This window comes from Argiope bruennichi, chromosome 1 (genome assembly GCF_947563725.1).
Source record: "Argiope bruennichi chromosome 1, qqArgBrue1.1, whole genome shotgun sequence".
NCBI classification, from domain to species: Eukaryota; Metazoa; Arthropoda; class Arachnida; order Araneae; family Araneidae; genus Argiope; species Argiope bruennichi.
Genome location: NC_079151.1, coordinates 21331839 through 21358353, shown reverse-complemented (window position 1 = coordinate 21358353; position 26515 = coordinate 21331839). Strand labels below are relative to the sequence as shown.

The 26515-nt window shown below is 34.2% G+C and overlaps 1 protein-coding gene across 1 annotated transcript; it reads left to right on the top strand.

Annotated features, from left to right (window-relative positions):
* Positions 1 to 16199: 16199 nt before the first annotated feature.
* LOC129962964 (E3 ubiquitin-protein ligase hrd-like protein 1) lies at positions 16200 to 16739 on the top strand. Its single transcript, XM_056076969.1, has one exon. The coding sequence runs from the start codon at positions 16200 to 16202 to the stop codon at positions 16737 to 16739; it is 540 nt and encodes a 179-aa protein (XP_055932944.1).
* Positions 16740 to 26515: the final 9776 nt, after the last annotated feature.

Sequence of the window (26515 nt, the reverse complement as noted above, 5' to 3'; positions counted from 1 at the left end):
GAGACATTTTTGGAATCAGGAGGTAAAGTAGAACTGTAGTATTCCACCCATCAAACCAATGTCGAGATTCTTTCGGCTTTCTGTCGTTCAACACTTTTAAGAAGGCTTTGACCGCCACACACGCACACCGTTTTATTTTATAACGTAAAGTGGCATGGTTTTGATACTGAATCCGCAACATCAGCATGAATATCAAGAGGGAATACGATTCTCTGAGAGAGTCGATCCTTTCGCCAGACTCGGGAAGAATCATATGAATCAAGCTGGCCATTTCAAGTTCATTATCCCAGTCCACATGCAATTCTCCCAACACTTCTTCCAAATTCGATAGCAAGGTCTGATCTATATTCATTTTGGACATTGTCAAAATGGTATCCACCCATTCTGGAGCCTGTACTTGCTGCTCGGCAAAGGTCAATGTTTCGAGAGGCAATCGATACTCGTCAAACTCTTTTTGAAACGCCGTCAATTTCAGTCTCATCAATGGCAGGTGATCATCAAATTCGACCAAATTCTCTTGAGATGGTTTATGAAAAGTATTCCAAGACGTTGATAAAAGAGCTTGTGTAAACTCTTCTAAAGCACTATGTCGTCGAGCCATAATAGAAAAGGGAAAGATGGAATATTGTTTGCTTCATACTGTAAAGATATTTAAAGACACAAGAGTATTAAAAAAAAAAAAAAAAAAAAAAAAAAAAAAAAAAAACGTTTTTTTTTTTTTTTTTTTTTTTTTTTTTTTTTTTTTTTTTCTTCTTCTTCTTCTTCTTCTTCTTTACACTAACGTTAAACAAAAATTTTCTTACCGCGCTGAAGGTACATACTTTGACTGTTTAACATTGCATAATTAACTTTTACTGTTTAACATTGCATTCTTTCTAATTATTGTTACTTCTTTTTCTCTTTGTTCCTCTAGTTTCCGACATCGTTCTGGCATGTGTTCTAATTATTGTTTCTTCTTTTTCTTTTTGTTCCTCTAGTTTCCGACATCGTTCTGGCATGTGTTCTAATTATTGTTACTTCTTTTTCTTTTTGTTAAATATACCGCCATCGTTCTGGCTTCGGTTGCAGGACATGTGTAAGGAATCAGTTTTCTATGCCCATGCCAGCACCCATATACGAGGCCTCCAATTAGAGAAAGTTTCACACATCTTACAGTTTTAAATCCACAAATATTTTTGAAAAACTTCATTTGAGAGGGACATCTCACATACAAACAAACATTCTTGCCCAAGTGATGGTCGACAATCTGGTGTAAAGAGAGTAACCATCTATCCAATTCTATTCGAAACACTCGAGTCGGAACTATTTTGTTTTCGACGGAAGCATTGTTAAAACGATCTTTATTGTATATTAAACTCCTGGTTTCGGCCAAGTCTCGTAAAGTGACTCCCAAATGCATTGGCAGTTTAATTTCCACCAAATACACGATATCGGGATGCTCGACACTGGCGAAAGCAATTTCCAAAGGTACTTTCTTACCATTCAAACACTTCATCCAGGCAACTTCAACACCGTAGTAATTCATGATGTGTGAAGCGAGACGGTAAAACTCTCACAGATTTAAAGACGAAAACAAAACAGAATAGAAAGAAAAAAAAAAAAAAAAAAAAAAAAAAAAAAAAAAAAAAAAAAAAAAAACACGTTTTTTTTTTTTTTTTTTTTTTTTTTTTTTTTTTTTTTTTTTTTCATTTGTCTTGTATTCTCTTGTCTTTTCTCTGAAAATTTTTCTTTACCTAAATCGTTTTCTTTACCTTTGTTGCAGGTAACAATGCAAACTCTCCCCCCGTCCCCTCGTTGGGTTGTTCTCCAAAAAACATTTTATCCATGGAATATCTTACCGTTTCTTCTCGCCTATCCAACGTACACATCCGAGCCAAATTTTTTTTCCACGCTTCAAAGGCCAATACTTCCAACATGGATCGCGCAGGATTTTTTTCCAATCCATTCCGAGTGGCGGGTAAGGGTTGTCCGGTGCGACACTGATATCTGATGATCGTCACGACATCTTTCGCGTGGGATCCATCCATATGGCCTTGAAATAATTGCAATTCCACTATTCGCAAGAGATTAAAAAAGTAACTCACGATGCCACATTTTTGATAGATGGTTCGAATATCGGAAAAGGCGGCGATATGTTGCAATTCCAATCGTCTGACCAGACTATGCCATTCTTTGACAGACTTGTACAAGACCCTGTTGGGTTCGACGACAATAAACGTAAAAGTGCTCACGTATAAAGAATGCCCTTGAGCATTGACGGCTTTATTGTCCTCGTTGCCTCTCTCCAATTGACCGGCATTAGGAAGCCGTTGCAAGAGATTCAAGGTGGAATAATGTCGCGTCCACACTGTCGCGTAGACGTGCCGCGACGCCATTTCAAAAACTTGCGTTTGGTTTGAGAATCGCAACAATTCGTACCGAAGGGATTTGTCCACATTATAGTTTTGTTTATTGCCAGCCAAAGATGTTAAATGCTTACTATCCAACGTCCCTTGGGTATTTGATTTCGTCACGCGACATGTCAATTGAATACCAAACGCATCTCCAGGTGTGGGAAATCTTTTACGAATAGCAGACATAAATGCCAAGCAAAATGCAGGAATACGATGTGGATGTCGATTGAAAATGTTTAAATCGGGTACGGAATGTTTCAAATGTTGTTGAAACAAATTCAAAACGGCATCTAAGGAATGAGGTTGAATGACATGTAATATTTCTCTATAAATATCGGGTCGGCATTGAGCCACATGCTGCATCAAGACGTGAGCAGCATCCATAAAGATGCAATTCAAAGAAAGACAACATGTAATTGAAAGAAAGTAAAGTATAGTGTTTAAAACAAACACATGTAAGTGAAAGAAAGAAAGTATAGTGTTTAAAACAAAACATACAACTAAGAAAGAAAGAAAAAAAAAAAAAAAAAAAAAAAAAAAAAAAAAAACGTTTTTTTTTTTTTTTTTTTTTTTTTTTTTTTTTTTTTTAAGTTGTGTGTGTTGTCTTTGTAATTCTTTATTAAACTTTACTTGTTGTGTTTGTGTTGTTTACATGCATTCTACATTATCCACAAGCACTCGCAATATTTTTTCAAATTTGTAAAATATAGTCATCTTGAAAGGTTTATCCAATACAAACTTTTTCCTAGGACGGGGTCCACCGCCATCACAAGAATCTTTGGTCATCATCCCAATAGCTTTAAAACCCTCTTCGTTGTGAAGGTAGCGAAAGTTTATCACGGTCGTATTGAGACCGTCGGTGCCTTCCCATCTACATTTTAAATTCACTTCCGGCACCACCAAGAGCGAATGCTCAAAGATGCCTTCCTCCATATCACAAGGGACGGGCATCGTGAACCACACCACGTCTCTCAGTCTCCTGTCATGCGAAGCCACATAATCCACCCCAGCTTTCAGTTTCCCGTTATGAACGATGACTCGGACGTCCCTGAAAGCAAAATAAGGTATATTTTTGGAAATGGTTCCATTCTTGTTAAAAAAGGACGAGTGTGTAAAGAGGGAAGAGGTCCACAAACCTTCCAAATAAAAAAAGGCAATAATGGCACTGCGGAATTGAGGATTCTTCATATTCCTCACGGTAGTCTCGTCCACTCGTTGGAAATAACCTCTCGTTTCGGTTCGAACCATAGGATTGAGAGTTTCGAGGCACTCGTCCACATTGTCCATAAAAATAGTATTGTGGGGAATGGACGCGTAGTGGACTGATTTCTTTTTGTTGTGAACGAAAAGGATTTTACAAATATCTTTCAGCACGCTAGGAATTTCAAACGCATAGGGGTGTGAATGGTGCAAATCCTTTTCATACTGCTCAACAAATAACTTGAAAAGGGGTGATTCAATGATTTGCTGACTATCCATAATAACATACATTAAGCATAATATGCCAGCGTTAAAGAAATGATATTTTATAAGAAGGAGAAGAGAAACACACACACTAAAAAAAAAAAAAAAAAAAAAAAAAAAAAAAAACGGTTTTTTTTTTTTTTTTTTTTTTTTTTTTTTTTTTTTTTTTTAAAGTTTGATTGTGTTTCTGTGTTTTGTTTTGTTTGTGTGTTTGTGTTTATACCATTATCTTTTATTGTAGTAATAATGAGTAATGTATTATTATGAAGGTAATGTAATATATTCAATTTTTATAAGATTATGCTCGAAACATTAAGCAAAATGTATCCAATGTAACATCTTTTGTTTTCATCCTATGAACATTACAGTCCTTAGTGGACATCATATTCCGATCACGAAATATTCAATTTTTATAATATTATGCTCAAAACATTAAGCAACATGTATCCAATTTAACATCTTCAATTTTCATCCTATGAACCTTACAGTAACTCTCAAAATTTGAAAGTGTCACCTCAACGTTTTTGAGCACATTCTCCAATGTATTTTTAATATTCCAGTTCATGATCCATGGTAAAATTTATCCGGCAAGCAATCCCACAATGCGGACATGTTTCATGTTTCCAGCTACAATCCAAATGAAAAGGTTTTCTCTGTCCATAACAACAGGGTCTGAAAAATACCTCTCCACTTTTAACAATTTCCTTACATACGCAACAAATGGGTAATTTCTGATATGTTTGATCAAATAAAGTTTCCCACGTCATAGTCCCGCACTGAAAACAGTCATAAGGCAAGTGACGATGCTCGTAAAGAGTCTTCTTAAGAAAATGCGATACGGGATGATGGCATGATTTACAAAACAAATAATCGTATTTGTCGTATTCTCTCTTTAGTTCATCTTGACAACATCCCATGTCTGGTAAAGATCCGTCACACGGTTTTAAGGCTTTACAAATTCGTTTGAGAGCGGCCTTTTGATCTCCTGGATATCTCCGAAAATACCAGCAATTAAATTCACACGTCTTGCAGTGATGATTAAAAGTATATTCCACATCCAGGCGATTGGCAGTTTCCAAAATAATTTTCTTCCGAGGTATCCAGTTGCAGCGTTCACATTGATGGTCATCCGCCAAAGTACTGAATGTATGCATCCATGTTAAAAGTTTCTGCTTATAGCGTGCATCCATTTCAAACTCCATATGATCTGTAACTGGTGATGAGTTAAACTTTTAAAAGAATGAAAAAATTTTTACATCTTACAATCATATTATTATTAGTATTATTATTTTTAAAAGAATGAAAAATTTTTAAATCTTACAATCATATTCTTATTAGTACTATTATTATTATTAGAGTTATTATTATTTCAATTTAGATTCTCTTTAGGGGAGGATGATTCCAATCGTCTCCCGACTCTCTTCCAACGTTTCTGTTGTTCAAAATATTCACACGCCCACTCTATGATTTTCACCTCTTTAATATGGTTGGCCAATTGCAACACTCGCACCACAATCGGTAAATCGGGACGATAAGCCACTTTACTCAGCCATTGTACCGTCACATGCCCATGCAAGAAAAAATTCAATGCCATCGGATCATTCGTACCCAAAATAGGTTCACGATCTTCACTTGCAATGGGCAAGCACATCATTTTAAAGTACGAACTGGTACAAAACGAAGCGAAATACAAGGCAGGAACATGCCATTCGTGTTCCGATTGAACCCAAGTATCAGAACCTACTGAGACGACTGTCATTTGCTCGCAAGTGATGGTATCCGTCAACACGAGACGCTTCGGAGTAACTCCATCAAGCCCCCAATCCATAGCAACCACATAATCGACAGTATGAGCCATTCTGACAAGCACAGAAGCAATACCACCAAACAAACATATTTATTCACGTTGAGAAATATTTCTACAAGAAGAAGAAAGAAGATGAAAGTAAAAAAAAAAAAAAAAAAAAAAAAAAAAAAAAAAAAAAAACGTTTTTTTTTTTTTTTTTTTTTTTTTTTTTTTTTTTTTTACTTGTGTCTTCTTTCTTCTTCTTCTTTATTTTAATTCTTCTTCTTACTATTACTATTATTACTATTACTATTACTATTATGAATGTTTTTTCATACTACATTTTCCCAATTGATAACATCCAACTTTTGTGCTTGCCACATCCTAAAAAGAATACCGTTCTAAAAACATAAACGTTTGCCCAATAGTAGCTTCCACCTTTGCACCAGATACCCTTTCATTTTGTCAAATGGTACTCGAAAGGTTTCAAATGCATCATTCTCGTTGAAGAATCGTTTTCAATCTGGCTTCATATCCAGTTGGAGTTATCCTCCTGTTCTTGGATTATGTCTTTGACAATATCCTGTAGGAGATATCAAATTAAAACAAATATAATTATTACACTGAATCAATTCCAACGTAACGCCACATGTTTTACAAACCACCCTTCGACACATGCTTATCCTTGTTTCTAAGCCGATTATAGAGCAGTCCATGCCCTGTCGACCAGTCGAGCTTGCTCCAAGACGAAACGTTCGGCCTCGTCCTTCTCATTTCCCAAATACACCATTCTCTCGTCGGACCACAAGGGTTCCAAGTACATAAAGGTGGCTCTATCGTACGTACCCACCTTCACGTCCCAATTGTCCGGCGTGTTATTGAGTACCGTGTCGTAAAAGTCGTTGGCCACATATGTTTTCAAATCCTTGAGATGGACACGATGCCAAGAAGCATCCTTTCTTGCAAAGAGAAACGGCGATACCTTCAAGTTTTTCATCACGTCCCGATACGTAAATTCCTTCAAAGACTCAGTCGTCGGAGCTACGACGATCGAGGATGTCGGTTGATAGGTGGGAGCAAACGCAATGCACTGAGGCATCCATTCGTCTTTGTACCACATCCAATTAATGTGAGCTAAAAATTGAACATGAGGAGCCATTGTGAGTGTGTGTGTTTCAAGAAGCTACTACTCGATCTCTTCTTAAAGACACAAGTGAAAAAAAAAAAAAAAAAAAAAAAAAAAAAAAAAAAAAATGAGACTGTGTTTTGACATTTCTTGAATCATTAAACTCTTATTAGGATAATGCTGCCAAAATATTTTTTGGAGTCAATTCTTTAGTAAATTCATTCATTATAAATTGATATTTATCAAATTTAATGCTTTAAATATAATGCAAAATGAGACTGTGTTTTGATATTTCTTGCATCTTATTAGGATAATGGTGCCAAAATATTTTTTGGAGTCAATTCTTTAGTAAATTCATTCATTATAAGTTGATATTTATCGAATTTAATGCTTTAAATATAATGCAAAATGAGACTGTGTTTTGATATTTCTTGCATCTTATTAGGATAATGCTGCCAAAATATTTTTTGGAGTCAATTCTTTAGTAAATTCATTTATTTTAAGTTGATATTTATCAAATTTAATGCTTTAAATATAATGCAAACGATCAGGATGCATGTTTTATCAAAGTATTTAGTGCATCATTCGGCATTTTGCCCTGAGAATTTTCTTGTATACTTGCAAGAGAAATGTGTCGAGTTGGAGCCCGAAGAAGAACCGATACAATTGGTCTGCAAAGTGTGCTGTGATGCCCAGTACTCTATAGGATGGATTGTTTGTTGGAGCTGGAACATCCATGAACAGGGACATTTTGCGTGAAAATTATCAAATTTTTATGGATGTTTTTTAAATATTTGGGTCACATGCCAATGTTGGTGTCGATGATGCTGATGGTGGAATGAGGATAGTAAATGACGGCGAAATGGGGCAAATATGAAGTGGCAACAGGCAAAATTGGGTGGAGAATGTCATCCGATAATGGACGAGTGCAAAATTGGGTGGAGAATGTCATCCGATGATGGACGAGTGAGTATGGAGGACATTCCAAGAGTTGAAAGGCTTGTTGGCGAAGGAAAATTGTGAAAAGAAATATGTTTTTGTTGGCTATTAACTATAATAAGGTATTAACCTTAATATAGTAAATTAACTTTTCTTTCAATATAGTAACCTTAACAGTAATATAGACCTCAATCTTTATATAGTAACTTTAACTTTTCTTTCAATATATAGTAAATTAACTTTTCTTTCATTATATTATATCACCCCCCCTTTCGTAAAAAAAAGTTGTAAAAAATTCTAGACCTCTAAATACCCAAAATGAATGTTCAAATGCCCAAAAATGAATGTTTAATGCCCAAAATGAATGTTTAATGCGCAAAATGAATGTTTAAATATCCAAATATACTCCCTAAAATCTCAAACGAATCAAAGAAATCGCGTCATCATAAACAGGTGTCAGAAACAGAAAAATGAGGCCTCAGAGGGTAAAAAACAGATAAATTGAGGGTTGAAACCTGAAAATATCCAAATATACTCCTTAAAATCTCAAAAAAATCAAAGAAATAGGGTCATCATAAACAAGTGTAAGAAACATAAAAATGAGGCCTCAAAAGGAAAAAAACAGATAAATTGAGGGTTGAAAACTGAAAATATCCTTCTTTAAATCTCAACCGAATCAAAGAAATAGGGTCATCATAAACAGGTGTAAGAAACAGAAAAATGAGGCCTCAAAAGGTAAAAAAACAGATAAATTGAGGGTTGAAAACTGAAAAAGTAACACTCAAAAAGGTATGCAACTAAAACCTAAAGAGTGATGTCATTTTTTTTTTTTTTTTTTTTTTTTTTTTTTTTTTTTTTTTTTTTTGTCACCTTTAACCTTTTTAAACCGTGACCTGTCTTGCATAACTTACTTTTCTTTATTATTTTATTGACACCGATTTTGTCTGCGTCAATCATCATGCCACGTATCGGGCGCAATACCGATCAAAAGTCTTGGTCGACAATATATTATGTAGTTAAAGACAAATTTGCTCATGTTTGCATTCGTTGCCCTAGATGCGAGCAAATAGTGACTCTCAAAACGTTTTACGAAGAGCACGTCAGAAATCATCACGGTTTAAACGTCGGTAATTGTTGTTTGTTTTGTTTAGGAAATTATAGTTGGGGGAAAAATGAAAGATTAAAGCGTGCTAATTCGGAACATGCCGAGCAGTGTCTTGACAATTTTATCAACGAGAATCGTGTCAGGAAAAAGATTTGTACCGAGGAGAATAACATTCGTAACGAGGAGAGTCCAGTAAATGAAGAAATTCCCATTTGTAAATGCTTTGAGTTTGTGCCTCGACCCCACCAAATGTGTGGTCGTGACAAAGAACCCATCCAGGGGCTTTACGAGACTAATTTCGGGCAACCCGAGACATTTTCAAACGAGCACGGGATACATTTTGACGAACATAGTGGATTGGGTAAAGACGTGTACGCGATCGTACAGAGATATTTGAAGCAAGACTTGAAATGGATACATGTCATGCTGAAATCTGACATTTTTGAAAAATTTGTAGAGGTAATGATGCCGATCCGAGACAAATTTATCGAGTTACCTTTTTGGTGTTTATGTGATGGGATGAAGGATGGACGACAGATACATCGGCACATGATTTTGGCGTACGATGAAAAGAGTGACTTTATGAAGATTTGGAAACAAAAAGTGAAATATGCTGTGCCGGAACAGGATAACGGTGCAAAGAATGCGAAAAAGTTTGCAAGGATTAAGAATGCTCATCATTTGATACGTACGATAAATTATGTGAGTAATCCGAAAGCGTCTTGTGATAGTGGTATTCCTGATAATTTGGAGAAAGATGTGAAGGATTGCGAGTTTAGACAGTCACATTTTTACATCAATCGTCCCATGTCTGAGCATGCCATAGTGTTTTTATCTACGCTGATTCCAAACGGAATGAAGCAATTGTTGCTAGAACAAAATCGGAATAAACGCGTTATTGACTGGGAAGAGTGTGCCGTGAAACAACGAAAGGGGGGTTGTGCCAAATGGTATATACCGATCGGTATAACTAAATGGAAATTTGAAAATTGTGTCATCCCCGTGGATCCTTCGTACGAGCCGACCGAAGAAGAGACACATTTAATGTTGACGTTGCACGGTAATAAGAAATTATTTTTCAAAAAGAATCCTGCATTGGTGGACATGCCGAGAGACGAGTGGGTGGCATATCAAGCTAGTAAGGGTAACACGCTCCGGTCAATCTTGGATAAGTATTATGCATTGGCGCCGAATCAGCAAAAAACGATGAACCAATTGAAAGAAATCAAAGCAAAGACACAAGCGGAAAGAGACGCGTATTGGACGTCTAAAATGGAAATTGTCAGAGATGAAAAACAAGCATCGCTGGCAAAAATCGAGACACTTGAAAGAGAACTGAATGCTCAAAGAGCAAAAATCGACATGCTTGAAAGAGACCGAGATGCTCAAAGGGTAAAAATCGAGATGCTTGAAAGAAACCTAGATACATGGCGGGCAGCATATGCCAAAGAAAAAGATGCAATTGTATGAGAAAGAGATGATTTGAATATATTGAAATAAGAATACAAAGCTAAATAGAATTTGTAATTCAAAATAATAATAACAGTAAGAAGAAGAAGAAAGAGAAACAAGTAAAAAAAAAAAAAAAAAAAAAAAAAAAAAAGTTTTTTTTTTTTTTTTTTTTTTTTTTTTTTTTTTTTTTTTTTTTTTACTTGTTTCTCTTTCTTCTTATTACTGTTATTATTATTTTGAATTACAAATTATTTAGCTTTGTATTCTTATTTCAATATATTGCATAATTGTTTGTTGGCATGCAAAATTTTTACTTACTTCTCTTTCTTCCTTTTATTACTATTATTATTATTTAGGATTACAAATTCTTTTTAGCTTTGTATTCTTATTTGCATAATTGTCTGTTGGCATTCAAAACAAAGTTTTTTAAAACGAATGGTGCAAATTGCAAGACCTTCTTTTGCTCAATTTTCTCCAGTACAAAAAGGCCTTTTGCACGGGACATCCTCTCCTATGACACATGCTGCATGCATAGCGTAATTCGTGTCTTTCGGGAGCATCCAAATGCACGTTCATCAAATCACCTGCCGATCGTTTCAATTTGACAAAATAACCACAACAATACACGTCCATCACTCCGGCCTCTTCTAAAGTCTGCAGCACGTCTAAATGCCAACCGTTTTTTAATTCGTGTTGAAACCAAACGGTATCCAATACACCCACCACGACCTTGTTGTCGATAGCAATAGTCGCAAACCGATTGGGACGGGGATACAATCTGAATCCCGTAGAAGCATCAGGAGGAGAAGTGAGTTCATCTTCCTGGCTTAACGTAGACCATTCCTTGTCAACAAGAGGAGATGATCCCGTAGCATCAGCAACATCAGGAGGAGAAGCGAGTTCATCTTCCTGGCTTAACGTAGACCATTCCTCGTTAACAAGAGGAGATGCCATGGTGAGTAAGATATGGTAAGCTTGTTTTCTGAAGATAGATAAAGACACAAGACTGTAAAAAAAAAAAAAAAAAAAAAAAAAAAAAAAAAAAAAATTTTTTTTTTTTTTTTTTTTTTTTTTTTTTTTCCTTCTACTTATTTTTTTTCTTGTTTCTTGTTCTTGTTTCTTGTTTCTTGTTCTTGTTCTTGTTTGTTGTTTTTTATGCTGCATTCATTTCCATAAAATTTTCATCCACCTTCTTTGTGAGACTAGACTGGAGAAACACTTCGCAATAATTTTGCAACGCAAAAGGTATCAAGTCGGTCAACGACACTTTGTCGGCATTGATGATTGTTTCTCCAGAAGCTTCTCCTTTAGTTCCAAATTTGTTGAAAAAGTTGATTACGCCGTCGGTGAAGGGAATATTTTCCAAGACGAGTTTAATCAATTCTGGTTCTTCACGACCGTCAAAGGTGAGACGCATCTCCCCCAGTTCAAGGGACCCGCAGATAGGGGGTAGAGCTTTTGCTTCATCGCTTTTCGTTGTCCACAAAACAATTCGTTCAGCCATCTTTATTATTTTCATTCCATTTGCAATTCTCAATCCAACCTTGGCCATTCATTTGACTTAAAAAAAAGATGGGAAAGAGCCGAAGCTCTCTCCCATCTTTATTTTTTTATTATTTATTCATTTACAATAAAATACAATAATCATGTACAAGTTCTTTAAAGGCAATATTTACAATAGATATTTACAAGTTTTGCAAAGGCAATATTTACAATAGATATTTACAAGTTTTGCAAAGGCAATATTTGCAATAGATATTTACAAGTTTTGCAAATCCATCAGCCACTTTCTGTCTTCCACAGAGAGTTTTTTCCAACATTTGGGGCATTGGGTTAGGCCTGCTCTGGTAAACTGTGGAAGAACGCAGGCACTATGAAAAAGACATCCGCAGCTGAACCAGACCAAACCATCTGTAAAGTTCATGGGTTCGATGCAAATCTTGCAAGGAATGCGAGTAACCACACATATGGGGCAGGGCAGTGGATGTCCATCCTTATTCTTTAAACATCTGGCGTGGAACAAGTGTCCACAAGGCGCTATATCGTTTTCGATCATTGTGTGGCATGTAATGCAGGATTCGGTCAAACTGAAGAAATCCATCTTGGAGAGAAGAGCGTCTTGAGCTATAGCAAGTCTCAAAGTAATGTGTGGAGTCGAGTGAAAGAGCTGCCTTTTATAGGTTGCATTTGACGCATGCGCCTTTAAGTAATCTTTTGATAGGTTGCATTCGACGCATGCGCCTTTAAATAATCTTTTTTTCTAACCCCTATTGTTTTTCTGAAAAACTATATCAACTCACACTTGGTAAAAATTTCAATCAACCCATCAAAGATTAAAACTGTATACCCACACTTGGTAAAAATTTCAATCAACCCACACTTGGTAAAAATTTCAAAGATCCCTTAGGTTGCGACCCACCGGTCAAAGATTCCCCAAGTATGTGTGGACTGGGTTCTCTGGAAAAATTTCAATCGGATGACCAAAATTGAGCAGACATTAAGACTAATATTTACGGCATTAAAACTAATGTTATCATTATTAAAACTAATGTTATGAAGAGACATTAAAACCAGTATGTTAAAAACTTTTTACAAGACAAAAGAAGACAAGACAAACTTAAAAAAAAAAAAAAAAAAAAAAAAAAAAAAAAAAAAAAACGTTTTTTTTTTTTTTTTTTTTTTTTTTTTTTTTTTTTTAGTTTGTCTTGTCTTGTCTTCTCTTGTTTTGTAAAAAGTTTTTAACATACTAGTTTTAATGTCTATTAATAACATTAGTTTTAATAATAATAACATTAGTTTTAATTTAGTTTAGTTAAGTTTTTGAATTTACTCTTTCAAACTTTACCACATGCATTTTCTTCCGTTTTCAAAACTTTGGCAGACTTGTCCTCTTCAGACTGTCGTTTCTTTTTACTTTTTTCCTCTTGTTCACGACGCCAGTCGGCAATTTCTTTGACTCGAGACCATCCTCCAACCGTCGATACATACAACTCGTCGACGGGCCCATGAAAGTCATTGCTGGAAGATTGGTGTATGGACTCGATTTTAGCCCGCATTTGTGCAGGATTTTCAATTTCCGCTTCGTCATACAAGAGTCGTACGGCTTTTACGTGCTTACTCTGCACATCATTGGGACCGTAGCGAAACGTTTCGACATAGCGTTTGGCATCGTCCCCCGAAAACCCATCGACTGCAAAAAAATACCACACATCTTTGGGATCGGCAATCTTGCTCAAGATGCCAACCAATTTGATCATATCCACGGCCCGATTATAATCGTGACCCAAAATCCGTTCGACACAGTTTTGTTCATCATAGGAGACGGGACGTTTTCGATGCTGCCACAAATGCAATAAACGACTATGCAATTCTTTGTTGAGAAGGTAGGGTCCCTGACGTACGATATCCACCACGTGAAAGAGACTCAAATGCATTGTCTGGGTAAATTTCTCAATAGCTCGTAGCGCAATAGTATCGTAGGTGAGATAGGGATTTTGACAAGTTTTCACCTCTTCTTCAATGTATTGTAAGGCGGGTGAAACATTGTTGGCATAGTCCGCGGTCACCATGAAAGAAGGTTCGAGATCCATCACGTTAAAAAGAGTTGGAATAGGAATCTCAAATTTAAATCCTCACTGTAAGATTAAAAAAAAAAAAAAAAAAAAAAAAAAAAAAAAAAACGTTTTTTTTTTTTTTTTTTTTTTTTTTTTTTTTTTTTTTAATAGATTGCTTTTACTTTCTAATTTGAATTTTAACATTACAATCGTCAATTGCTGTTTGAGTATATTATTCACATTTTAGTAACCTATTGGATCATTATTTGTTATTTAGAGTTTCTAAGTATGTTGCCACATTTTATACATCGTACAAATTTTTCGTGCATACCTTTACAAGGCCAATCTTTACAACAATGAAATCCAACCACCATTTTACAATCGGCACACGTATATTTTTCACACATCCTTTATTATAACCACATTATAAAATTTTACAATGGTCACGACGGTCCACTCTTTGCCTTTCACCAAAACCTCGCGTTCCCCGATGCGTGTTGGCATCAACCTTGATGACTTTGGTCAACTTACTTTTGCACGTCTCTTGCAGCAACATTTGAGCAATGGCTTCACCGGGTGAAATTTCAACAACATCTCGTGACATGTTGCGCAATACAACCACAATTTCACCGCGATAGCCAGTATCAATCAATCCCGCTTCGACTTTTAAGTGTTTACGTGTCACCACCGATGACTTGTCCATAATGATGCCAACCGTTCCTTTAGGTAATTTGAAAATGACGTGTGTATTAATTTTGATTTGTTCTCCTGGCTGAACGACGGCCCCCACTCCTCCTGCAGGAAAATACAAATCAATCCCAGGTGATTCGTCGTCAAAGACAGTCGGTTCGACAGCAAACGATCGAGTCAATTCGTATTCAATTTCTTTTAGATCTCTAAAAGCATTTGACTCTTGTTGTACAATCAAATTGGAATTGTCATCAAAAAAAGTTGGTTCGTTATTGGCTTGTCCTAACGCATTGGAAAAAGAGTTATTGGTTTGTCCATACCATTCGTTAAAAGAAGGATTGGCTTGCCAGTAAGGATACCAATCGTAAAATGAATTATTGGCTTGTCCAAACCCATTGGGGAAAAAAGTATTTCCTTGTCCATAAGGAGGTTGTCCAAACCCATTAGAAAAAGAATTATTTGCTTGTCCATAAGGACGTTGTCCAAACCCATTTGAAAAAGAATTATTGGTTTGTCCATAAGGAGGTTGTCCAAACCCATTAGAAAAAAAATTATTGGTTTGTCGTTGTCCAAACCCATTTGAAAAAGAATTATTGGTTTGTCGTTGTCCAAACCCATTGGAAAAAGAATTATTGGTTTGTCCATAAGGGCGTTGTCCATACAAATTGGAGAAAGAATTATTGGTTTGTCCGTAAGGGCGTTGTCCATACCCATTGGAAAAAGAATTATTGGTTTGTCCATAAGGACGTTGTCCAAACTCATTGGAAAAAGAATTATTGGTTTGTCGTTGTCCATACCCATTGGAAAAAGAATTATTGGTTTGTCCATAAGGTCGTTGTCCAAACCCATTGGAGAAAGAATTATTGGTTTGTCCATAAGGACGTTGTCCAAACCCATTTGAGAAAGTATTATTGGTTTGTCCTTGTCCATGATCCGTCCTGCAAGAATGGGGATATTGTCCAAAAGAAGTTACATCATCATTGGGATATGATCTTGGAATAAAAGACCTTCCTTGAGATGGGAAGTTGTAAACCCAGTTGGAACTGAAATTGTTGAAAGCCATTCTGAAAGCATTGATAAACTGAAAGCATAATGTTGAAACATTTAAAGACACAAGAGTACTTAAAAAAAAAAAAAAAAAAAAAAAAAAAAAAAAAAAATTTTTTTTTTTTTTTTTTTTTTTTTTTTTTTTTAATGTGTGTGTGTGTGTGTTTGTGTTTGTGTTTTAACAGTTTAAACATTATGTTTGTAATATGTATTAAACAATTACATGTAGACAAGTTTGATAATTTGGTTTGTTATCTTTCTAAAACCTACTTTGGACATTCTAGTTGCATTGGCTGATTGGATTTTGGCAAAGGGGTAGGACGCAAAGTGACCTTTTGTCAAGTGTCTGATCCCGACCTTGTTAAAAATTCGACAGAGAATTGGACATTCATGTTTCTAGAACCGATGTTTATGCCCATCACAAATATTAATGGTTTGCTGTTGGACTTGTCAAGATTGGAAATAAATACTTTATAAAACATGATGCATTTTGTTAGCAGAGCATGACTTGGCAAGATTGGAAAGAGATCCTTGAACGAGTTATCTTTCAATTTGCTAGTAGAGCTGACCAATCAGAAGCCACTTCCTCCTTGTTGAGACTATAAAAGCTCCCGTCTAAAGCCTATTTGCATCATTTTTCACCATGTCTTTCTCAGAGTATATCCAGACTGTTCGAGCCGTCTTGGAGTCGCTGTCTCCGCCTGAGATTGTGTCTGTTTCACGGGAACGAGAAAATTTTCGACGTAAGCTGATCGCCCACATGGCTGAGATTACCAAACATCATGGTTGGTATATGCCCAGCTTTACCAGTTTTATACTGCTGGATGCATCAGTGTACAGTGTGGAATTTCAAGAATTGGCCAAAAGTCCCGATGGATTTCCATGGGCGGTCTGGAAAATATTTGGCATTAATCATTTAATAGATATGGCCATGACGGTGTATTTCCAAGGAATTCGGACAGAACTCGAGCAGTGGCAGAAAATGGGTGAGTTAGTTTTGGAATCTATCTATTCATCCTATTGCTCTGAAAACTGCTTCAAAAGGCCTGCAGACTGTTCCATCTGCACTCGGCCTCTCTATCACGAAACGACTACCACCTGCGGACACAAATTCCACGTTTCGTGCCTTGAGAAATGGATGCTGGAAAATACCACCTGTCCCCTGTGCAGATACGAACTGTGAATTGAAAAAGATTCCCCAAAAAAATGGGAGAGAGTCGATACGAGTCTTGAAAGGCTCGTATCGGCTCTCTCCCATTTTTTTGGTTCAGATAAATTGCCAATCTTGGATTGCAAGGGACTCGGTCTTGAAGTGGAGATGACTAAGAAATGAACACAAACATGGAAAAGAGTTGTAGATAACCAAGATCAGATGAAGAGCCACTCTTGGAACATGAACCATCCAAGTCCGACTAAGAAATGAACACAAACATGGAAAAGAGTCGTAGATCATGGAAAACCAAGATCAGATGAAGAGCCACTCTTGGAAAGAGAAGTAACATGAAAATTATAAAGTGTTCAGTATAGCAAACTAGTAACTTAAAAAACAGTAAAGGAAAAAATATTTTTAAAACTCTGTTACAAACACAAACACAAAACATTAAAAAAAAAAAAAAAAAAAAAAAAAAAAAAAAAAAAGTTTTTTTTTTTTTTTTTTTTTTTTTTTTTTTTTTTTTTTTTTTAAGCTTTGTGTTTGTGTTTGTAACAGAGTTTTAAAAATATTTTTCCTTTACTGTTTTTTTAAGTTACTAATTTACTATACTAATATTTCGATTTTATAATTAGGGTTTTGTAACAACAATGATTCTAATACAAATTGAGGTCCATCATACTCTTTTTCCCTTTTATATTTTATATAATCAGTGTTTGGTTCACAATACTGGTGCCAAAGTTCCCAATACAAATTGACGCCTATTGTTATTGTTATTATTATTATTATTATTCAGATTATTGTTGTTGTTATTGTTGTTATTATTATCATCATCATCATTTATAGTAATAATAGGAGGAGGAGTATTTATCGTTTGCTGTGGTGGTCGATACGGATGCACCACTGCTACTGGTCTCGGAGCGTCCCGTTTCGGCCATTCCCAATTGACTTCTCGTTCGAAATTATACAAATCTGGTAACACATCGTTCGAACGCTCCGGAAGTGTATAAGGAGTCATACGATGCTTTTTTCTGTCGTGTCGCATTCTTCTTGCTTTCAAACATTCCACACGGCAAGTGTTTCGTCCAAAACGTAAGGTTTCTCGAGTGATGCGTCCACATTCCGCGATCGAAATTTAATTGTTTGTAAATTGCTTCGCGTCGTTTGCAAATGCTGTAACAAATTCAATTTCCACGCACGGGGACACGTCCATCGCCATGGGCTTTGGGGCCAATAATCGATAAATTTTAGCAGTTGAATATAGACGTGTTCCAAACGCTGACACTCCTTTGCATTCACCTCCAAGGCATTGCTATCGTTGGGAGTATATGCCTCGTGCACATCTCGATCGAGACGACCGACGTGAAACAAACGCAATTCAACTCGATCGTCCCACGTTAAATCGAGATGACTTGTAAACACAACGAGCGTGTCTCCCCAACGCCAAGGAATGTGCATGCCGAAGGAAGGTTCAAAGTAAACCTGATACGGATAGTCTTGCTGAAAATAAGTGACGAGGTGAGGCCAACGTCCTAAATTTCCATACACTATAGTGGTTTTATTTCGACATTTTTCAAGTAAATCTTGCACAGAAGACATGAAGAAACAAAATATGTTATACAAAGCAGCATGTCTTTATTCTTTTCTCAATAATGGTGAGAATCACCAGGAAAAAGAATAATTTAAATATTACCAGTTAAAAATGATTCCTTTCATGTAACCGTAACTGGTTTACCGACGTGTTTACATATTTTCTCAGCCATCATGTAGTAGTACTAAAATTAGTAATACATGAGTTTCAAAAGTTATCCTATTAAATATTCCCATCTTATAAATAATTTTCATATTTTAGTTTGTACTAAATGGTATTTTAAAGTTTTTACACTCGCTAGATGACGATTCTCGAAAACTTGGGCGATTTTGTAAAGTATTTGCAACGCGGTATGTTTTTGGAAATGACAATCTAAAAATTATCAGAGTTATAAAATTAAAATTTGAAAGAATAAAATTATAAACGCTATTAAATATTCCCATCTTATAAATAATTTTCATATTTTAGTTTGTACTAAATGGTATTTTAAAATTTTTACACTCACTAGATGACGATTCTCGAAAACTTGAGCGATTTTGTAAAGTATTTGTAACGCGGTATGTTTTGGGAAATGACAATTTAAAAATTATCAGAATAATAAAATTAAAATTTTGAAAGAATAAAATTATAAACGCAGATGCAGAAACATTTATTTCAAGTTTTAGTTTACTAAATGGTAATTTAAAGTTTAACACTAGATGGCGATACTGAGCAATACCGAATTGATTCTCGAAAGCTTGGGCGTGGTACGATAATAACTTTTTTGTAAACGTGGTGTGTTTTGTGAAATCGCACGGATTTAGAATTTAGTCATTTAAAACGTGGCGTGATTCTCGAAAGTTTGGGCGTGGTATGATAATAATTTTTTTGAGAAGTATTTGTTATTTAAAACGCTGTGTAAACATGGCGTGTTTTGTGAAATGATACGGATTTCCAATTTAGTAACGTGGCATGATAATAATTTTTTGAGAAGTATTTGTAATTTAAAACGTGGTGTGTTTTGTGAAACAACATATGTGGATTTACAATTAAAACGATTGTGTTTTGTTTTGTGAAATGACAAATGAATGCTCAATTATATTTTAACGAATATAATATGGTGTTGAGCCAAGTTGGCGATATCATTGCAGATATTTTTCAAATAAAGTAAGTTTTATTTTTTGATTTAAAACTATTTTAAATAAAAATGTGTCAAGTAAATAACTTTTGCTAAAGTTTAAAATGTGAATTATTTTTTATATATTATGACCGCATCCAGCTAATTTTTAACACTTCATAAAGTCGCCAAATTGGCGAAAGTTTAATGAAGAGTGAATAATCTTTACTAAAGTTTGAAAATTTCAAATATATATTTTTAGATTTAAGTAATCTATTTTAAATATGTGTCGAGTGAATGAACTTTAATAAGATTTGAATATTTCTAGTAAATATAATCTATTTTAAAACTTTATCGAGTGAATAACCTTTGGTTTGAAATTTTTTAGATTTAAAATCTGTGTCGAGTGAATGAACTTTAATAAGATTTGAATATTTCTTGTCAATATAATCTTATCTATTTTAAATTTAAGTGTGTCGATTGAATTGCCTTTGCTACATGAAGAAATGCATTTTGTGTCGAGTGAATGAAATTTAATAAGATTTGAATATTTCTTGTCAATATAATCTAATATATTTTAAATTTAAGTGTGTCGATTGAATTGCCTTTGCTACATGAAGAAATGCATTTTGTAATCTGTGTCGAGTGAATGAACTTTAATAAGATTTGAATATTTCTAGTAAATATAATCTATTTTAAAACTGTATCGAGTGAATAACCTTTGGTTTGAAATTTTTTAAATTTAAAATCTGTGTCGAGTGAATGAACTTTAATAAGATTTGAATATTTCTTGTCAATATAATCTTATCTATTTTAAATTTAAGTGTGTCGATTGAATGGCCTTTGCTACATGAAGAAATGCATTTTGTGTCGAGTGAATAACCTTTAATAAGATTTTGAATATTTCTTGTCAATATAATCTAATATATTTTAAATTTAAGTGTGTCGATTGATTGGCCTTTGCTACATGAAGAAATGCATTTTGTATTTTGTGTCGAGTGATTAACCTTTAATAAGATTTGAATATTTCTTGTCAATATAATCTAATATATTTTAAATTTAAGTGTGTCGATTGAATGGCCTTTGCTACATGAAGAAATGCATTTTGTGTCGAGTGAATGAACTTTAATAAGATTTTCAAGATTTCTTGTAAGTATATTTTTAGATTTAAAACTGGGTCGAGTGAATAACCTTTGCTAAAATTTAAACATATCTTGTTACATTTAGTTTTTCAAACCTGTATCATATGAATGACTTAAAACTGGGTCAAACGAATAACCTTGGCTTAAATTTAAACATTTCTTGTAAATATATTTTTAAATTTAATATTTTGTAATCTGTGTCGTGTCCATGACCTAAAACTGTGTCGAGTGAAATTTTCAAACCTGTATTAACTTAAAACTGGGTCGAGTGAATAACCTTTAATATTTCAAACCTGTATTTCTTGTAAATATATTTTTAAATTTAAAACTGGGTCAAGGGAATAACCTTGGCTTAAATTTAAACATATCATGTTACATTTAGTATTTCAAACCTGTATTTCTTGTAAATATATTTTTAAATTTAAAACTGTGTCGAGTGAAATTTTCAAACCTGTATTAACTTAAAACTGGGTCGAGTGAATAACCTTTAATAAGATTTTAAACATTTCTTGCAAATATATTTTTAAATTTAAAACTGGGTCAAGGGAATAACCTTGGCTTAAATTTAAACATATCATGTCACATTTAGTATTTCAAACCTGTATTTCTTGTAAATATATTTTTAAATTTAAAACTGTGTCGAGTGAAATTTTCAAACCTGTATTAACTTAAAACTGGGTCGAGTGAATAACCTTTAATAAGATTTTAAACATTTCTTGCAAATATATTTTTAAATTTAAAACTGGGCCAAGGGCATAACCTTGGCATAAATTTAAACACCTGTCTTTCTTGTAAACATTTAGTATTTCAAACCTGTATTTCTTGCAAATATATTTTTAAATTTAAAACTGTGTCGAGTGAAATTTTCAAACCTGTATTAACTTAAAACTGGGTCGAGTGAATAACCTTTAATAAGATTTTAAACATTTCTTGCAAATATATTTTTAAATTTAAAACTGGGCCAAGGGCATAACCTTGGCATAAATTTAAACACCTGTCTTTCTTGTAAACATTTAGTATTTCAAACCTGTATTTCTTGCAAATATATTTTTAAATTTAAAACTGTGTCGAGTGAAATTTTCAAACCTGTATTAACTTAAAACTGGGTCGAGTGAATAACCTTTAATAAGATTTTAAACATTTCTTGCAAATATATTTTTAAATTTAAAACTGGGCCAAGGGCATAACCTTGGCATAAATTTAAACACCTGTCTTTCTTGTAAACATTTAGTATTTCAAACCTGTATTTCTTGCAAATATATTTTTAAATTTAAAACTGTGTCGAGTGAAATTTTCAAACCTGTATTAACTTAAAACTGGGTCGAGTGAATAACCTTTAATAAGATTTTAAACATTTCTTGCAAATATATTTTTAAATTTAAAACTGGGCCAAGGGCATAACCTTGGCATAAATTTAAACACCTGTCTTTCTTGTAAACATTTAGTATTTCAAACCTGTATTTCTTGCAAATATATTTTTAAATTTAAAACTGTGTCGAGTGAAATTTTCAAACCTGTATTAACTTAAAACTGGGTCGAGTGAATAACCTTTAATAAGATTTTAAACATTTCTTGCAAATATATTTTTAAATTTAAAACTGGGCCAAGGGCATAACCTTGGCATAAATTTAAACACCTGTCTTTCTTGTAAACATTTAGTATTTCAAACCTGTATTTCTTGCAAATATATTTTTAAATTTAAAACTGTGTCGAGGGCATAACCTTGGCATAAATTTAAACACCTGTCTTTCGTGTAAATATATTTAGTATTTCAAACCTGTATTTCTTGCAAATATATTTTTAAATTTAAAACTGGGCCAAGGGCATAACCTTGGCATAAATTTAAACACCTGTCTTTCGTGTAAATATATTTAGTATTTCAAACCTGTATTTCTTGCAAATATATTTTTAAATTTAAAACTGGGCCAAGGGCATAACCTTGGCATAAATTTAAACACCTGTCTTTCGTGTAAATATATTTAGTATTTCAAACCTGTATTTCTTGCAAATATATTTTTAAATTTAAAACTGGGTCAAGGGCATAACCTTGGCATAAATTTAAACACCTGTCTTTCTTGTCAATATATTTAGTATTTCAAACCTGTATTTCTTGCAAATATATTTTTAAATTTAAAACTGGGTCGAGGGCATAACCTTGGCTTAAATTTAGTATTTCAAACTTAAAACTGTGTCGAGTGAATAACCTTGGCTTAAATTTAAACATTTCTTGTAAATATATTTTTAAATTTAAAACTGGGTCGAGGGCATAACCTTGGCTTAAATTTAAACATATCTTGTTACATTTAGTATTTCAAACCTGTATTAACTTAAAACTGGGTCGACCTTTGCTTAAATTTAAACATTTCTTGTAAGTATATTTATAGATTCAATATTTTGTAATCTGTGTCGTGTCCATGACCTAAAACTGGGTCTTGTGAAAATTTCAAACCTGTATTAACTTAAAACTGGGTCGACCTTTGCTAAAATTTAAACATTTCTTGTAATTTTTAGATTTAAATTTAAAATGAAGTTAATGTCACCTTTACATTTTTTTAGCTTCCCAATTTGGAATACAGATTCAAGATTGAAATGAAGAAAAAGCACAAGAAGGATTCCTAGATAATGATATTAATTGTTTGTCTTGTTTTATATATTGACATTCAGTTAATATGAATTTTCTGGGAAAATAATTGTGTAGTGATTGGATTTTGAAGCGTTAGGAAATAAACGTTCATAGACAACTAGCACGAGTGTAGTTAAAAGAGTCATGTCATTTGAGTGTTTGCTCTTGGAGGAGAAGGAGTTACTGAGCAGAGTAACTCGAACGAATCTGCAAAAAATTTGTTAAGTGCCTATTTATTGAAAGCACTCACGACGACAAATTGGATCATAAAGGTATGTTTACAATTTCTCGATGTCTTTTAATGCTGTTTTGTTATATATTTACATTCAATTAATATGAATTTTTCTCTACATTATGCATGTTAATCTCATTAAATGAAATCCTCACTATATACATTAAATGAAGTCAATTCATTATATATTTACATTCAATTAATATGAATTTTTCTCTACATTATGCATGTCAATCTCATTAAATGAAATCAATTCATTTTCACCATTCATTATATACTTACATACAATTAATATGAAATCAATTCATTTTCTCCATTTGTCTCATGTTTTTTTTTTTATTTTATGAATACCATGTTATCTACAAAAGGTTTACTATATCCATTCAATTAAATAACGTATCGTTTTCATTTTACAAGTCTTTTTTTCTAATGACTCGATGAGCATACCCTTCAACATGACACCAATGGCAACGACTCTAAAACTCAACCATCTATTTCATTTTACAGTCGTCACTGCTAATGAGTACAGTCGCTCGAAAAAATATATGAGCACCGTAACAGTATGAAAAATTTTTCAAAAATGGAAAACGACAATTTTTGGGTTATAATAAATAATTTAATAAAGATGTGGTTTGATAAATAATTTAAATGACTTGAAAGAATGGTGTGGGTTACAATAAATAATTTATTTAATAAAGATGAGTTGTAATACATTAAGCCATTATTTTTAATATTTTGAGTTGATTTAAGCCATTATTTTTAATAAAGATGAGTTATAATAAATAATGATGACTTTTTAAAAGAATGGTATTATATTCTTAAACATGAATTACATTTTTTAAATGAAATGTCTTTGTCCAATAATGATGACTTTTTAAAAGAATTGTATAATATTCTTAAACACGAGTTACATTTTTTAAATGAAATGTCCTTGTCCAATAATGATGACTTTTTAAAAGAATTGTATAATATTCTTAAACACGAGTTACATTTTTTAAATGAAATGTCCTTGTCCAATAATGATAAGAGTTCCTAGGGTTATTTGGTATTATATTCTTAAACATTAAATGAAATGTTTCAAATTGCCCTTATCCAATAATGATAAGAATTCCTAGAGTTATTTAGTATTATATTCTTAAACATGAGTTACATTTTTTAAATGAAATGTTTCAAATTGTCCAATAATGATGACTTTTTAAAAGAATGGTATTATATCCTAGGGTTATTTTTTGGAAGCCATTCAAAGAAATAAATAAATTTTATTTACATTAAAACAAATAGAGCAATTATATATATTAGAAACTAACCATTTAAATAATTTAAAATGAAATGTTTCAAATTGCCCTTGTCCAAGATTGGTCATTTAGAGAACCCAAAAAAAATAACCCTAGGAACCCTTCCGAAGAAGAGTTCCTAGGGTTATTTTTTTTGGAAAAAAAACAAAGCCATTCAAATAAATAAATAAATAAATTTTATTTACATTTAAACAAATATACAAGTTTTTTTTTATAGGGGACAAAGTCTTTTCAAATTTAATGGACAATTGTTTTCTTCGTTAAAAATGCTAGTTCTTATTGGCACACAATACACATCTTTCTTTTTTATAGTCAAATTTAAAAGTTGGCCTTCCTCCTCATTATCCGGAGGAAGTAATATTGTAGGAGGAGGTAATATGCATTGATTACTTATATTAAAATTCCAAAAATTATCCTGAGGATTTAATACTGCTGCTGGAGAGTCGTGAGAAGGAGACAATACTGCTGCTGGAGAGTCGTGAGAAGGAGACAATACTGCTGCTGGAGAGTCGTGAGAAGGAGACAATACTGCTGCTGGAGAGTCGTGAGAAGGAGGCAATACTGCTGCTGGAGAGTCGTTGAACAAGTCCCTCCCAAATATCTCCAAGAAATTGTTTATCTCCTCTCTTTCTAAACTAAAGTCCATTTCGGGCACAGGTGCAGGCTCCACAAAGGTTTGATGCACAGGTGCAGGCTCCACAAAGGTCTCGGGCACAGGTGCAGGCTCCACAAAGGTTTGATGCACAGGTGCAGGCTCCACAAAGGTTTGATGCACAGGTGCAGGCTCCACAAAGGTGGTTTTGAGTTTCTTATTTGGCGGTTCACACTCGTGGGCAGGTGTTGGAGGTGGTAGATTATACACTTGGAGTGTAAACTCCTTGTGTGTTTTAAAGCTCTGGTAATGTTTCACCAGATCCCACTCCATAATGTCGACAGCAAACAAAGTTTTTTGTACCGTTAGGATGAGGTACATTGTTCCAGGAGGCACGACGTATGTAGAGTTTGGTTTGAGTACATACCTGTCGTACAGAAACTGGTCAATTTCACAGAAACTTCTCCGTGTTATGCAGGGTTTTGCCTTGCACTGAAGGCTCTTGGCAGGCAAGTGGTAAATCATGATGGGCGCATCGGACGTCTGGTATACGTGGCCTTCCGCCTGTGCCACATTTCTTAATCCAAACGAGAAATGTTGTTTTACCAGCATTATATTGTCCATTTTGAACCCCAGGCGTTGATCTGAAGTCTTTTTTGCATTGATGGGGTTCCTCTTTAGCTTCATTGTTGTTTTTTTCCAGCTCACTTTCCGGGGCTCAAAAAAGTTCACTTTTTTGGACTCTAGCACGGCCCGCTTGAAATTGTCGACGTACAGTCCTTTCTTCGTCCAGTCAGGTATCGGATGTTGAAATATCCTCAGAGTGCTCAGATCCATATATGATATGAACGCCTCCACTCTATCTTGCACCATGAGGCTCTCGAAGGGTTCCCATTTTCCAGGATGGGCTACGGACACCAAGGCTGACGATTTTGTTGCGGGAAACACGTCCATGCTGACTGCTAAGCTGATGACTGGTACCGACTGCTTGGCGTGCATCCCTTTTTATACTCAACCTACCCGGAAGTTATAACCAGTTATAACCGGTTTCCTACCCAGTACATGGTATCACAGTCGCCAAGGACAAACCAAACACGTTTTGGAGGATTATGGCATTTCACGATTAAATCTCCAGGTTCAGGAAATGTTCGAAATTTGCAAAATTGTATCATTGGAGGAGACTCGTGGGTGGTAGAGGATCCAACATCAGACTCGTGGGTAGTAGTGGGTGCAGCATC